General features: G+C 42.3%; 1 protein-coding gene across 1 annotated transcript in view; it reads left to right on the forward strand.

Annotated features, from left to right (window-relative positions):
* Htt (huntingtin) overlaps nucleotides 1-14,122 on the forward strand; it is a 142,901-nt gene that overhangs the window by 31,310 nt on the left and 97,469 nt on the right. The window contains exons 4-8 of the mRNA XM_076865159.1: nucleotides 2,285-2,344; nucleotides 2,739-2,818; nucleotides 4,610-4,748; nucleotides 11,793-11,934; nucleotides 12,361-12,539. Coding sequence (XP_076721274.1) covers nucleotides 2,285-2,344; nucleotides 2,739-2,818; nucleotides 4,610-4,748; nucleotides 11,793-11,934; nucleotides 12,361-12,539 — 600 coding nt within the window. The remainder of the gene's footprint in view (nucleotides 1-2,284; nucleotides 2,345-2,738; nucleotides 2,819-4,609; nucleotides 4,749-11,792; nucleotides 11,935-12,360; nucleotides 12,540-14,122) is intronic.

Here is a 14,122-nt window from a genome sequence, read left to right on the forward strand (position 1 = left end):
TGTAGTCATCAGGTTCCCATGGCACAAAGTGGGGTCAGGATCCAGCTAGACTTGCTTTTACTGTGGCAGAGGAAGGGCAGGCTGGGAGAATGTAGGTGGCTCCAGGCAGGTCTGAGGGATGGGCAGGAATGCAGGAATGGTCACCTACCAGTCAGATCCTGGACCTTTGTCTCCTCTTGAGAATTGTTGTATACATTTTCTAAGGATCAGATTGTAGCCTAAGAACTTTGGAACATTTTGCTTGTCATTTCTGTAGAAAATGTATTGGGGTCTGACATAGCCTGTCAGTGAAGCATGTGTGTCCAGAAGTAACGTGATACGTGGTATGAAGTCCATATTTACAAGGACTGAGCAAAACACCAGACAGTCAGAAGGCAGAGTGATGCTCTCTGTCTAGGGAGAAGAGGGACCTCTTGGAGGCAGTAAGGACCTTCTTTCCCTGTGCAGTATCCTTCCCTCAGAAGGAGGATGGACTCTTCTCATGCTGTGGAGAGTGGGGCCCCTGAAGGGTCAGTTCCAGGAGTTCATACTTTGATGGGGAATGAGGACCTCTTGAAGATCTTTGACACAGTCAGTGGAGGGCATTTGGTTTTTTGGTACCAGTTATTGAACCAGGGATGCTTAACCACTGAGCCATATCCTCAGCCTTTTTTTTTTTTTTTTTTAATAATTTAGAGACAGTATCTTGCTAAGTTCCTTTAGGGCCTGGTTAAGTTGCTGAGGCTGGCTTTGAACTTGCAATCCTTCTGAACTACTGGGATTTGCAGGCCTGTGCCATTGTGCCTGGCCAGAGTAGGGCTTTGTGTTGGAAGCAGGACCTGGTGAGGAGTAGAGAGAGGCCTGGTAGAGAGAACCAAACAAGGATCCTTGCCTGCACAGTGCAGGAGAATAGGGCTCAAGCTCTGGTGGTGGCACTGGGGCCAGGACCAGGAGGCAGCCAGGCTGAGGGCTGGGTCTGGCCATGAGAATGGAAGCAGGTGCAGTGGAGGATGAAGCACAAGTGGGCTGCATCACTGCTCTGAGGAGAGTGTAGTTTAGTTTTTTCTTTTAATAAGTTTGATATTGGGTTACAAAGCATTTATGAAGCTAACTCAAGCTTTGCTAAGGCTTCTGATTTGTTTGAGAAATTGTGTTTTAATATATTTGTCTAGTTTGGTTTGCTCATTTAAAGACTTCCAGAATGAACTGCGACAGTAGAATCGGGATTGTAAAAGTTTCCTGCGTCAGTGGAACCAGGATTTTAAAGTTTCTGAGCCATTGTAGTGCTTCAGAATCAGTCTCCTAAAGTGTGCCCCTGCTTTTGAGTGTCAAGTTTGCTGGCCTAATGGGTGAACCCCACTAGGACCAGCTTTGTCACTGGACACGAGGCGCTGTGCAGCACTGTGAGAAAGGGCTTGTTTCAGTCTCGACTCTCAGTAGGCCAGCATTTGCAGTGCCATTTTAGAAGAGAGGGTTTCCAGGGTGAGAGTGGGGCAGCCCTTCTCTGTTGGGGACTTCATGCCATCAGCCATGGTTAGAGGTTCAAGTGGGCACGTGGACATAATTGCTGGTTTAGTCCTGAAGTGTGTAGGGACTCGTAAGAAATGAGCTGCGAGGATCATGAGGCTCCTTGTTGGCACTGGGGTTGGGGGCCAATGAACATCCCAGCCAGCAAGTGAGGAGGCCAGGCCTGCAGGAAGGATGTTTCTGTTCCAGAAACTGTTTCCCACCATAGCGAGGGGCTGAGATCCTACAGCGTGCCCTCAGCCCCCCAGCCCTGCAAACTTCCCAGGGTGCCCATCGCCTGGGCTGTTGTTATCTGACAGAATGTAAAGAATGAAGGTTTCCCGTGAGAACTGTGAGAACTTTGATTTATTTTAGTTTTGATATTATGTAGTATGTCTAGTGTTTTCAGTAATGTCCTGTGTGAATTTGCTTTTTTTTTTAGTACCAGAGATTGCACCCAGGGGTGCTTAATCACTGAGCCACATCCCCAGCCCTTTTTTGTATTTTATTTAGAGACAGGGTCTCGCTGAGTTTCTTAGGGCCTCACTGAGTTATTGAGAGCTGGCTTTGAACTCAAGATCCTCCTGCCTCAGTCTCCTGAGCTGCTGGGATTACAGGTGGATTACAGGCAATCACCAACACGCCTGGCATGAATTTGCTTCTTAGTGAATAGCTTCCTAATGTAGTTCTTATTATATTTTACATTGTCCCCAAATTAAAATTTTGGTTGCTTTTAGCTTTGTTTAAAACTGTAAATGGACTGTCTTTTATGAGCAAATCTCTTTGTGTTTCCTTGTAGGCTTTGATGGATTCTAATCTTCCTAGGCTACAATTAGAACTCTATAAGGAAATTAAAAAGGTGAGCCCTTACTTTCCATTCTTGAAAAGATGGTACTATTTCACTGTATTAAGCAGGATTATGTGAATTTTTATATTTTAGTTAATAAGTAAAATTGTTAGGAGGAAATATTGTTTGGTAAGGTAGATTTTATTGTCCAAAAGCTTACTCTTAATTTTTGTTAGATGAGATAGGACTTTAAAATGGCAATTTGGTTTTTGATATTTGTATAATTGAAGCCCACTGGACCTCAGAATCTTAGAAGCAGTTACCAAAAGTTTTACACATCTAACTGGCCTTTTCTTTAAACATGCAAAGTAACAATGAAAGTGTATGCTTTGCTTATATGCAGCCCTCTTGGTGACTAATGCATGTGGCTCTTAGATGTAATATGTCCCTCCTTAAACCCATGCAGAATGGTGCCTCTCGAAGCCTGCGTGCTGCCCTGTGGAGATTTGCAGAGCTGGCTCACCTGGTTCGGCCTCAAAAATGCAGGTAAGTTGTACCTCTCTGGGTTATGTTTGTCACTATTTTTGGTGGGTGGCCAGCTTTTGCTGATCTGTTGTCCCAGCTCACGTGTCCCTTATTCAGAGGTCTCCCTTTCCAGTCTCTCTGAAATGGCCCACTTCTGTGCCTCTAAATTGCAGTCAGCAATTGGCCAGCTTGTTCTTGGTTTCCTGTCCTGTCCTCCCTCAAGAGAGAATTAAGAGGTATGTGGTCTAGGGCAGCAGTGGTCTTCCCATCTTGTTCTCTGCTGCAGTCCCAAACCAGTGATGGGATCTGCACATAGTAGTTGCTCACCAACCTCATTGTTAACAAGTGTAAGAGTCATAGAAAAGAGGCTTTGTCTGTTTGTGGATTCGAAGATGGGCGTTAAACTGTGCGTGACGTCCTGACCAGTGAAACAGTTCTGATAGTTGATTGAGAGAGCACAAGCACCACTTTCGTCATTTCTTCTCCTTAACCCACAAGACCTTCAGATGTCCCGGAGACCCTTGGCTTCACCCTGGGTGACCTATGGAGTCACCGTTAATAGGAACAATGATATATTTCATCGAGGTTGAGTTTCAGTAAGAATCTCATGTGGCTGCAGAGGTACAGTCAATAAGGACATTTCTTTTTACAAAACCCTTTTCCTTTTACTGTCCATTTTGTCCAGGGCCCGGGGCCTGCTAAACATGCTGTACCACTGAGCTACTCTCTAAACCCAGCTATCTTTATTTTGAAATTATTTTGTTTTATTTCTGAAGCAATGCATTGCAGTTTCACCACATAGCAACCAAAAGTGATCTTAAAAATACAAAATTGTACTACCATTCCTTTTGTAAAACTCTTTTACTCATTGCCCAGTGCTGTTCAGATAAAATCCTGAGTCCTCACCCTGGCCTAGACAGTGTGGCCCCCACTGGCCCTGTCATTACAGTGTTGACTCACTGACCTGATTTTAGTTCTTCCATCAAGTCAGGTTGTCTGATATATCCCCAGAGTCCCCTGCTGTTTCCATTTAGAAGTCCCTGCCTCAGTGCTCTGGCCCTGCATACTGCCTGTCGCAGCCACGCCCCTGCAGGCACCTGGGCATCTTCTACCCCTCGTGGCCAAGAATCTGTTCAGTGAAGTTTTCTGGCCTTATCTGTCAGTTCTGTGACTCACTCCTTGTACCTTACATGTTCTGTTTTTCCCTCTAGAGGGCCAGACCTTATCTTGAAGCCCTCATTTGGTTTGAATATTTTTTTTTAAGTTTGTCATGCTCCTATTTCAAGAGAGCTTTATTCAGCAGGGCAAGTTGATGCCCATCTTTAACTTGGGAGGCCAAGGCAGGAGGATTATAAGTTTGAGACCAGCCTGGGAACCTAGCAAGACCCTGTCTCAAAATATAAAATGGAAAGGGCTGAGGTGTAGTTCAGTGGTTCAGCAGCCCACAGTTTAGTCCCCAATATTGCAAGAAAAAAAAAGAGTTTATTTACTTCTAAAAATTTTTGTTTTCAGTGTTTGTTTATACTATCGATTGTTTTCCAGTTAAAACTCATGGTATTTTAACAACTATTGTAATCTATTGCAAATAATTTTCAAACCCAGCTTCTTATAGTCCTTTGTGACCATGGGAAAGATGGAGGACAGTTGAACCTCATCTGTGGTTAGACTTCCTGTTCCTTTAGCTGAGCCTTGTATAATCTCCATTAAGGACCATTTTGCTGGTAAAACTGTGTTTTTGCTAACAGGGAACTGATTGCTTCTATTTCTTGTTAGAGAACACCTGAATAGTGACACATTATTTTGTGTACACAGGCCTTACCTGGTGAACCTCCTGCCATGCCTGACTCGAACAAGCAAGAGACCTGAGGAATCAGTACAGGAGACCTTGGCTGCAGCTGTTCCCAAAATCATGGCTTCTTTTGGCAACTTTGCAAATGACAATGAAATCAAGGTCTGATTGCACCTCTAGGCACACATGTGCTAATGACACAGGGAAGGAGTCTTTCAGGGCTCAGGATTTTTGGACAGACTGTCACTTGAGAGGATTTCTTGGTTGTATTATGCTTCCTAATTCAGCTACCACCATTTGTGTCATTTTGAGGCACCCCAAAAGCTTTTTTTCACTTTTACTTTCCTATCACGGGTTGAAGAGTTGAATAGGGAGATGGCCTATAGATATAAATTCCAAAGGTATTTTTCTAGAGCAGATTGTTTTTTGGCATACTGAATTGGCTCCTTAACCTAGCTGAGGAAAGAAACGGATGATACCAGGTCTGCAGGTAGGAGAGCTTGCTGTGTGCCCTGTGAGTGTATGAGTGCCCAGCAGCTGCCAGGGCCTCCTTGGCTTCCCGTTTATGCTTTATCCTAACAAGCAACCTAAGTCCCGCTTTAGTATTTCCTTCATAACATCCGGAGGTTGTGATTGCCTTCTCCATTTTTGTGGTCAAGTCCTGGGATTGAGTTGTCTTCCAGGGAGGTCGGTGAGAGCACTGCTCTGAGAATTAGACTGGAACTAGAATTCTGCCCTGTTGACCATCTCTTTCCCTTTACACAAATTACCTAATAGCTCTTCACTTGTCCCTGTCCTCTTCTGAAAAGCAGGACATGAAGGCCATTCTGGGAGTGCAGGAACTATGTGCACGTGGAATATAGGACCTGGCCTCTAGGAAGTGCTCAGGTGTTAGCTGAGACTACTGTCATTAGCTGTGTGACCTTGGGTAAATTATTCAACTTCTCGTGGTTTTTCTCTGAACTTTTTTTTTTTTTTAAAGAGAGAGAGAATTTTTTGATATTTATTTATTTATTTATTTTAAATTTTTTTTTTTTTTTTTTAAAGAGAGAGTGAGAGAGGGGGAGAGAGAGAGAGAGAGAATTTCAATATTTATCTTTTAGTTATCGGCGGACACAACATCTTTGTTTGTATGTGGTGCTGAGGATCGAACCCAGGCCGCATGCATGACAGGCGAGCGCACTACCGCTAGAGCCACATCCCCAGCCCTGATATTTATTTTTTAGTTTTTGGCAGACACAACATCTATGTGGTGCTGAGGATCGAACCCGGGCCGCATGCATACCAGGCGAGCGCGTTACCGCTTGAGCCACATCCCCAGCCCTTCTCTGAGCTTTTGAAGTTTTCTTTTTTAAAATTTTTAAAATTGATTCATTATAGCTATACATAATAGTGGGATTTGTTGTTACATATTCATACATGCAACAATATAATTTGTTAAAGTTTCATTTCCAGTACCCCCCTTTGAAGTTTTCTTGTTAATACTAAGGTAATACTAAAAACCAGTTTCATAGGCTTTTGAAATAATGAAGGGAGATTATGAATATAAAGAATTTAGTAATTGAATTATGCTCAATGGTAGCTACCACTGCTGTTATTTTATTCTCCCTCTTTGGGTTTGGGGTGGATGCTCCTGGGAAGTCTCAGGACTTGAGAACTGCACATCCCCAGTGTGCCCACCAGTCATGGGAGTCCTCTTGTGGACAATCACCTCTTGGATAACTCTGACAGGGCAAAGAGACCAGGCAGATGGTGGATATTTTGGCAGTTCTTCTAATCCTGTAACTTAGTTTACCATTTAAGTAAGATGATGCTAACCTTTTTGTTGTTGTTGTTTGTTTTTATATAGAGTTGCTACTGATTTATCTTCTTCCTATTTATTCCCTTGTCCCTTTACCCATTTATGATTGTTCAAAAAACATAATCCAGGATTATTAAAAGGATTATAAATAAATAAAGACACTAGTCCCTCTACTTCTCCTAATCCTGTGTCTCAGAGGCAGCCACATCTCTTTGTTTCTTCTGTTGTTTACCTCCACATTTCTAAACAACATGCTTAGACTGTTATTTTTGGATTTTAAAATTTTAGACACTTTTTACTTTAGAAGAGATGAATTTAGTCCTAATCCATCTCCTCTTTTTTCACTAACATTATATCAATATTCAGTGTATACATTATTATGTCCAAGTAAATAGTCACAGCTGGTTAGGTATGATTATATTTCTTCGTACAGCTTTTTGTTTTTCTAGAGTTAGTAGTTGCTTCTTTTTTTTTAATATTTATTTTTTTAGTTGTAGTTGGACACAGTACCTTTATTCCATTCAGTTGTGATTTTTTTGTGGTGCTAAGGATCGAACCCAGGGCCCTGCGCATGCTAGGTGAGCACTCTGCCGCTGAGCCACAATCCCAGCCCCAGTAGTTGCTTCTTTTTCACTTATATTCACTGGCCATTTACATCATTTTACACCTTCTGATGGCTTTGTAAGATGCATCTCAGTACAGCTTTCTACATGATAGGTAGTTTATTGGATCCTTTTTACCTCAGTACACTTGTCTTAGAATTCTCAGCTTTCCTTAGTCTGGACAGTGGCTCATTAAGTCTGTTGCCAGATCAGTTCCTGGGCCTGTCTTTGCCCTGGAAATTGCCTTACTGCTCTCTTACTAATGCCTGATACTTGAATGGCATATCTTTTTTTTGTGTGTGAGTGTGTGTGGCACTTGTGATTGAGCCGTGGATGCCATGTCTTTATCTTTCTAGGTCTGCTCCCCTATTTTGGTAGAGCACATCCTCTAGTAGCTTCCTTAGAAGGATGAATGGGAGGAATATTTTGCATTCCTATAAATGCCTTTATCTCTCTTGGTTGGGTATAGCATTTTGGAATGGAAATCATTTTCCTCAGGAATGTGAAGTCTTTGTCCTATCGTCTTGCAGTCCACAGCATGGTTATGGGAAGTTCCCTGACCTGATACCTTAATCTTTGAAAGCTTTTCATTTTGAGGAGGTGGGTTGCTGGGTACTTGGTAGGCCTTTAATTTGGAAATATGTCTTTAAATTCTGGGAGATTCCTTTAGTTTTGCTGGGCAGGTGCACCAGGAGCACTTAACCACTGAGCCACATCCTCAGCCCTTTTCATATTTCATTTCGAGTCAGGGTCTTGCTGAATTGCTGGGGCTGTCTTTGAACTTGTGATCCTCCTACCTCAGCCTCTTGAGTCATTGCTTCTGGCTTCTCTTGGAGTTCTGTTTCTTGGATGTATAAGGAAAGAACTGAATGAAGGAAATAGAGAGGAGGTAGATCAATAGCAACACAGGTTTATTTGGGACAGACCAGCAGAGGAGGGCCCAGTGGAGACTGAGACCCATCTGGAGTAGTTATAGTTATAGGGGCCTGAGGGAGGGGGGAACTTTTGCAGTTAAGCCATTGCTAGGGAAGAGTCCTTGTAGTCATTACCTCTGTTCTTCGAGGTGGTCACTATTCCATGTTGAACCAGGTATTTTCATGATTCCAGCCCCAGATAGCAATTTCCTTTCTTTGCATGATGATGGAGTATTATTTAGGTCAGGCTGAGTCAGAGTGATTGTGAGGTGACTCTTGTTCTAGGATGGAGGATATGTTTCAAAATGCGTGTATCAAATTCTTCCTGACAGTGTGCACTTGCTTTTTTGGGGAGCCTTCATAACTTTCCACTCAACCTCCAGAAAAGCTTGTGTCTGACCTTCTTCCTATGTTCTGGGTCAGCCAGTTACCACTTGTTACTTTCTACCTTCCAAAGATTGTTGGCACCTGTGCTCTTCTTTCTGCCTTTATAAATGTATTCTTTAAAAAACTTCTTTACTTGATTCTTGTGGGGTTTCTGGGTAGTGGAGGTTCATGTTAGATCAGAAGTCTCCTAGGCTGTGGTGGGTGCATTTTTACTCTCAGGATTACCAAATATTCAGAGTTCTTGACTTTGGATTTTTTACCCCTGGATATACAAAGTAAAAGTAGAACAGTGTGCAAATCAATAAGTGTAGCCCTTGATGAATAATTACAAAATGAACTTACATAGTAGCCAGCACCCAGGTCAGAAAACAGAATCTTATATGCACACTGGAAACCCCCTATGCTTTCTCCCTGTTACTACTCTTTCCTTTCTCCTCAGAGATAGTCACTGTCCTGGCTTCTGATGCCAGAGTGAGTCTGTTTTTAAATTCTATATATGCAGAATTTATATATTTATATATAAATTTTATATAGCATATGTTCTTTTTGTCCATCTCCTCTGTGCACATTCAGCTTGAGAGTCTGCTGTGTTGTCGTGTGTGTTAGCAGTTCGAGTGGTTTCCTAGCTGTGGGCATTCTGTTGTGTGCATGAGCCTCAGCTTGTCCATTTTGTTGTAACTGGACATTTGCATTATTTCTCACATCACCTACACTGCTGTTAGCATTCTTACATGTTTTTGGAGCACATGTGTCATTTTCTGTCGGGGCTCCCTGGAGGTGGAGTTGCTAGGGTTGCAGGGCACATTTAGCTGCAGTGGATACCACTGAGCTGCCCTCCTCAGTGGTCACAGTTGACTCCAGGTGCTCTGTACGGCAGTTGTCAGTAGTTTAGTTCATTTTTTGGGGGGGTACCGGGGATTATATTCAGGGGCACTCAACCACTGAGCCCCATCCCCAGCCCTATTTTATATTTTATTTAGAGGCAGGGTCTCATGGTTGCTTAGCGCCTCATTTTGGCTGAGGCTGGCTTTGAACTCAAATCCTCCTCCTGGATCCTTCTGCCTTAGTCTTCAGGGCCACTAGGATTATAGGCATGCACCACTGTGCCTAACATTCAGTTAGTTCTTTTTCTTTCTTTCTTTCTTTTTTTAAAAAGCATTGTTTTTTTTTTGTAATTGTAGATGGACAGAATTTATTTATTTTATTTGTTTATTTTTAATGTGGTGCTAAGGATTGAACCCAGTGCCTCACACATGCAAGGCATGCGCTCTCTGGCAGTCATTTAATTCTGAACACTTATTATTCTGATATCACATTGTGGTTGTAATTGCCATTTCCAGTCCCTAAGTACTCTTTTTTTTTTTTTTTTTTAAGATGGACCCATTATCTTTATTTATTTTATTTATTTCTATGTGGTGCTGAGGATCCTAAATACTCTTGACTCTAAAGTTTAATGATTTATGCATCTTTTCCCTTTTGAAGTACTCTAGGAAATATGTCATGGATGCATTTTAAAAAGTGGAGCCCTCCATGTAGCACATACCCTTCCGCTATTCTGAGAAGTACTTAAGCCTAGTTTAATACCTCCTTTCAGCTAGAATGTTCTTGGGATTGTAGAGGTTTAGTTTTTAAAAGTCCCCTTGGAGCTCTCAGGTCAGATTTTATTTATTTATTTATTTTAGATTTTATTATGTCTTATCCAAAACTGTTTAGTTTCACAGTGGACTGGCTATTCATAATAGTGCTTAGTGTTCCTTGTGCTTAGAAATTTGGATTAATGTAAAATGATTGTTGGGGCTGGGGATGTGGCTCAAGCGGTAGTGCGCTCGTCTGGCATGTGTGCAGCCCGGGTTCAATCCTCAGCACCACATACAAACAAAGATGATGTGTCTGCCGAAAACTAAAAAATAAATATTAAAAAAATTCTCTCTCTCTCTCTCTCTCTCTTTAAAAAAAATGTAGAATAATTGTTAATTTACTTTTTCAATAATGTGCATGTGCACGTTTTCAAAGGGGTTCTTTTAAGATGTCAATATCTTGTCTTGCAGCTAAAAAAGTTTGTCGGAGTTGATGGATTCTCTACATGATGTCCAGGGGGAAATGGCAGGCTACATACTATTAGGGGTTTCCATGGTAGGAGACTAGTCCTTTGCTTCTCAAGTCCTAGAGTCTAATCCAGAAGTCACTGAAGCTTGATAAGCCTCTGATAACCAGTTTATGCAACCTCACTTTTGAGGAGAGCCTTATAATCCACTGCTAGTGGATGCATCTATGCTGTTTGCCTGGGCATTGCCCTGATGAATCCCTGCTCAGCATCAGTTGGACTCCATGCAGACCCAGTGCTGAGCTGTCATTCCTGAGAGCAAAATGAGTTTTGTTGTTGTTGTTTTTGGTGGTGCTGGGAATGGAACCCAGGGCTTCATACATGCTAGGCTCTTCCATTGTGTCACACCCAGCTCTGGGAATGGATATTCTTTTTTTTATAATCTTCATTTTATTTATTTATTTTCATGTGGTGCTGAGGATCGAACCCAGTACCTCACACATGCTAGGTGAGTGCTCTACCACTGAGCTGCAACCCCAGCCTGTGTGAATGAATATTCTTAAGTAACTTGTTCCCCACATGAATGCAGCTCTAGGTTGGTCATTTTTTTTTTTTTTAATAGTTGTAGATGGACAGAATGTCTTTATTTTATTTGTTTATTTTTATGTGGTGCTGAGGATTGAACCCAGTGCCTCACACATGCTAGGCAAGTGCTCTGCCGCTGAACTACAGCCCCAGCTCCTCTTTGTCATTCTTTGGAGAGTTTTTGTCAAGACTTAATTGGTTGAACTTATTGCCCTTCTCCTTAGTCTTATCCTGGACGTCTAGTGAGAATGCCTTGGTTCTTGATTTCTTGGGATAACTGTGGGTACTATGCTATTGCAGCCAGTCAGGTCACAAATGTTTCCCCTTTGCAGACACACCAACCTGAGAACCCCTTCTAGCACTTTTCCAGGTGTCTCTTAGTCCAGGACATTGTTATAGTGTCTAGTTGTCTTTTTTCCCTTTATTTCAAAGTTGTTGATTTTTTTAACTCTTTTTTATATAGTGTCATTACTCACCCTGTGCCCAAATAATGTGAATACATATTTTCTGGAATCTGAGGCCTCTGCCGTCAGAGAGAGAATATAGATGCTGAGTCAAGTCACCAGTATAGTTTATGTTTGTAAATTGCTCTTAACTCTCTCAAGCTTGGAGTTCTTCCATTCAGCTATTGGGAACGTTTTAATTATTTATTATTTATACTCTGCAAGAATTTGAAGCTCCTAGTTCTTTTTTATTTTTGTTTTTTGCAGTTCTGGAGATCAAACCCAGGGTTTTGTACAAGCAAGGCAAGCACTCTACCACCAAGCTATTCCTCTAGCCCCAGAGCTCCTAAGTCAAGTCTAGTTTTATGAAATATGTGGTAAGCTTCATAGGGAACTCTTCTTTCATCAGATTGGATTTTCACTTTCATAGGTTCTGTTGAAGGCTTTTATAGCAAATCTGAAGTCAAGTTCACCTACTGTTCGTCGGACAGCAGCTGGCTCAACAGTGAGCATCTGTCAGCACTCTCGGAGGACACAGTACTTTTACAGCTGGCTCCTAAATGTGCTCCTAGGTAAGATGCGGGCAAGTGAGCGGACCCGTCACCATTGCTTACACAAGATAGACCTTTGAAAATCTTTAACACCATATGATCCCTTAGCTTCTAGGCTGGACCACTGGCTAATGGGTAGATATGAGCTGCACTGGGGCTGCTCTGAGTTCCCATAGGGTCTTTGAACTCATGCAGAATGCATCTGTGCCCAGGACACCAGGCAGTGGGTATAGGCCAGTGTTAGCCCCACCTTCCTTCCCAGCCTGGCTCTCCATTCATGGGACTTGAGGCTGTGCTTCAGCTCCCTGTAACGTTTGTGCCCTTTTAGCCTTTGCTACCAGCCTTGGGATTAGACTCTCCTGTGGTCTCTTCTTTACAACAAATTATACCATGCGTCTCCAAGCAGCAGATCAGCTGTTAAAAACAAGAATGTGGCTGCCTTTGTAGGTCTGCTGGTTCCTGTGGAGGAAGAACACCCCACGCTCCTGATCCTTGGTGTGCTGCTCACATTGAGGTATCTGGTGCCCTTGTTGCAGCAGCAGGTCAAGGACACAAGCCTGAAAGGCAGCTTTGGGGTGACGCGGAAAGAGATGGAAGTTTCTCCCTCTGCAGAGCAGCTTGTCCAGGTGGGAGCCATGGAGGTGATTCTAGTCTGTACACTTAAAAACGGCACACACTTCAAGACCCAGTTAATTTGGATGAAAAGAGGCAGAGCCACAGGCCAGCATTGTGGGCTCTGGAACATGACTGTTGGGATCCATCCCAAGAGGCCACCTCTAGCCTGTGACCTTTATGTGTCATTGTCATTTCACATAAAGGTGCAGTGTATCACATTAAGCCCTTTAGAGTCCCCCCCACCTGCCATAGGGACTGCTCTTAGCCTGTTTTAAAACCAGGGGTTATGAAATGTGCTATTCCATTCAGTGAATATTGCTTTAGTGCCCACTGTGTGCAAGGCATTGGGGTAGGGCAGCTACTGGGAATGCAGGGAGCATTTCTGCTGCAGTGTCTCCCCACGGTCTAGTGCACTTATCTGGGCAGGGTCGTACACTAAGCATGTTGGGCCAAATGTAGACTTTGGTACACTGGCAGGAGCTCAGTGTGCTTTTTGAAAAAAATTAAAGGTGTATTCCACAAAAAGGAGAAACACATTTAACAAATTCAAGAGAGCAAATCTTTAACCCGGAAGTGTATTCAAAACAATCCTGTAATGACTGTTGTGTAGCATGTAGTTCAGTTAGGAACTCAAGAAGCATGCCTTGTGACAAATAATATGATCAAGAAGCTGGGAAAGTGAAGCACATCCCCATGTTGTTCACAAGGAGGGGAAGAGGCAGTGAGTGATTCCATGAAAACCAGCAAGATTTATAGAGGAAACTTGATGGTCCAACTGTGAAGCCTCATGCATGCTAGGCAGGTGCTCTCCCACTGAGCCACATTCCCAGCCCCTAAAATGTAGAATAATTTTAAGTATGTAATGAAATGAAAGAGAATCTATTTGACCATTACTCTAAGAAGATTTTAAGTGACACAGTAATAATAACATAAATAATAAATAACATAAATAATAAAGTAATAATAACTTCTTTTTGAGTTATTACATTAATAGGCTTTGGAGTAAATACTGGTTATGTGCATGTGATGAAGTTGAGTTTTAGACTTCCAGGTGGAGTTTATTCATGTAGTCTTAAATAACAGCATGTGCATGTGGTCAGTCTGGGCAATATGAAGTAGCATTGTTGCTGACATTTCTAGAGCAGTAAAGGAGGTGAAGGAACATGGGCAGTGGTCTCCTATTCAGATTGGCAGCTTCACATCACAGGTCTAAGTTGACTACCTCAACAGGGTCCGTAAGCATTTTCTTCTTTTTTTTTTTTTTTTAATTTTTATTTTTAAAGCATTCTTTAAAAAACAAAACAAAACACTTTATTTTATTTATTTATTTTTATGTGATGCTGAGGATTGAACCCAGTGCCTCACACATGCTAGGCAAGTGCTTTCCCACTGAGCCACAACCCCAGCACCTCCACAAGCATTTTCTATCAGGGGCCAGAGAGTAAATATTCTAAGTTCTGCAGGCCTTACCATGCCCATTGCAGCTACTCGGCTGTACTATTGTAACATGACAGTGGCCACACACAGCCATAGGTATGATGAGTTCCAGTGATTTAAAATGTATTTTATGATAATAAAGGTAGGGTTGGCCAGT

Source organism: Callospermophilus lateralis, chromosome 8, assembly GCF_048772815.1.
Source record: "Callospermophilus lateralis isolate mCalLat2 chromosome 8, mCalLat2.hap1, whole genome shotgun sequence".
Taxonomy (NCBI): domain Eukaryota; kingdom Metazoa; phylum Chordata; class Mammalia; order Rodentia; family Sciuridae; genus Callospermophilus; species Callospermophilus lateralis.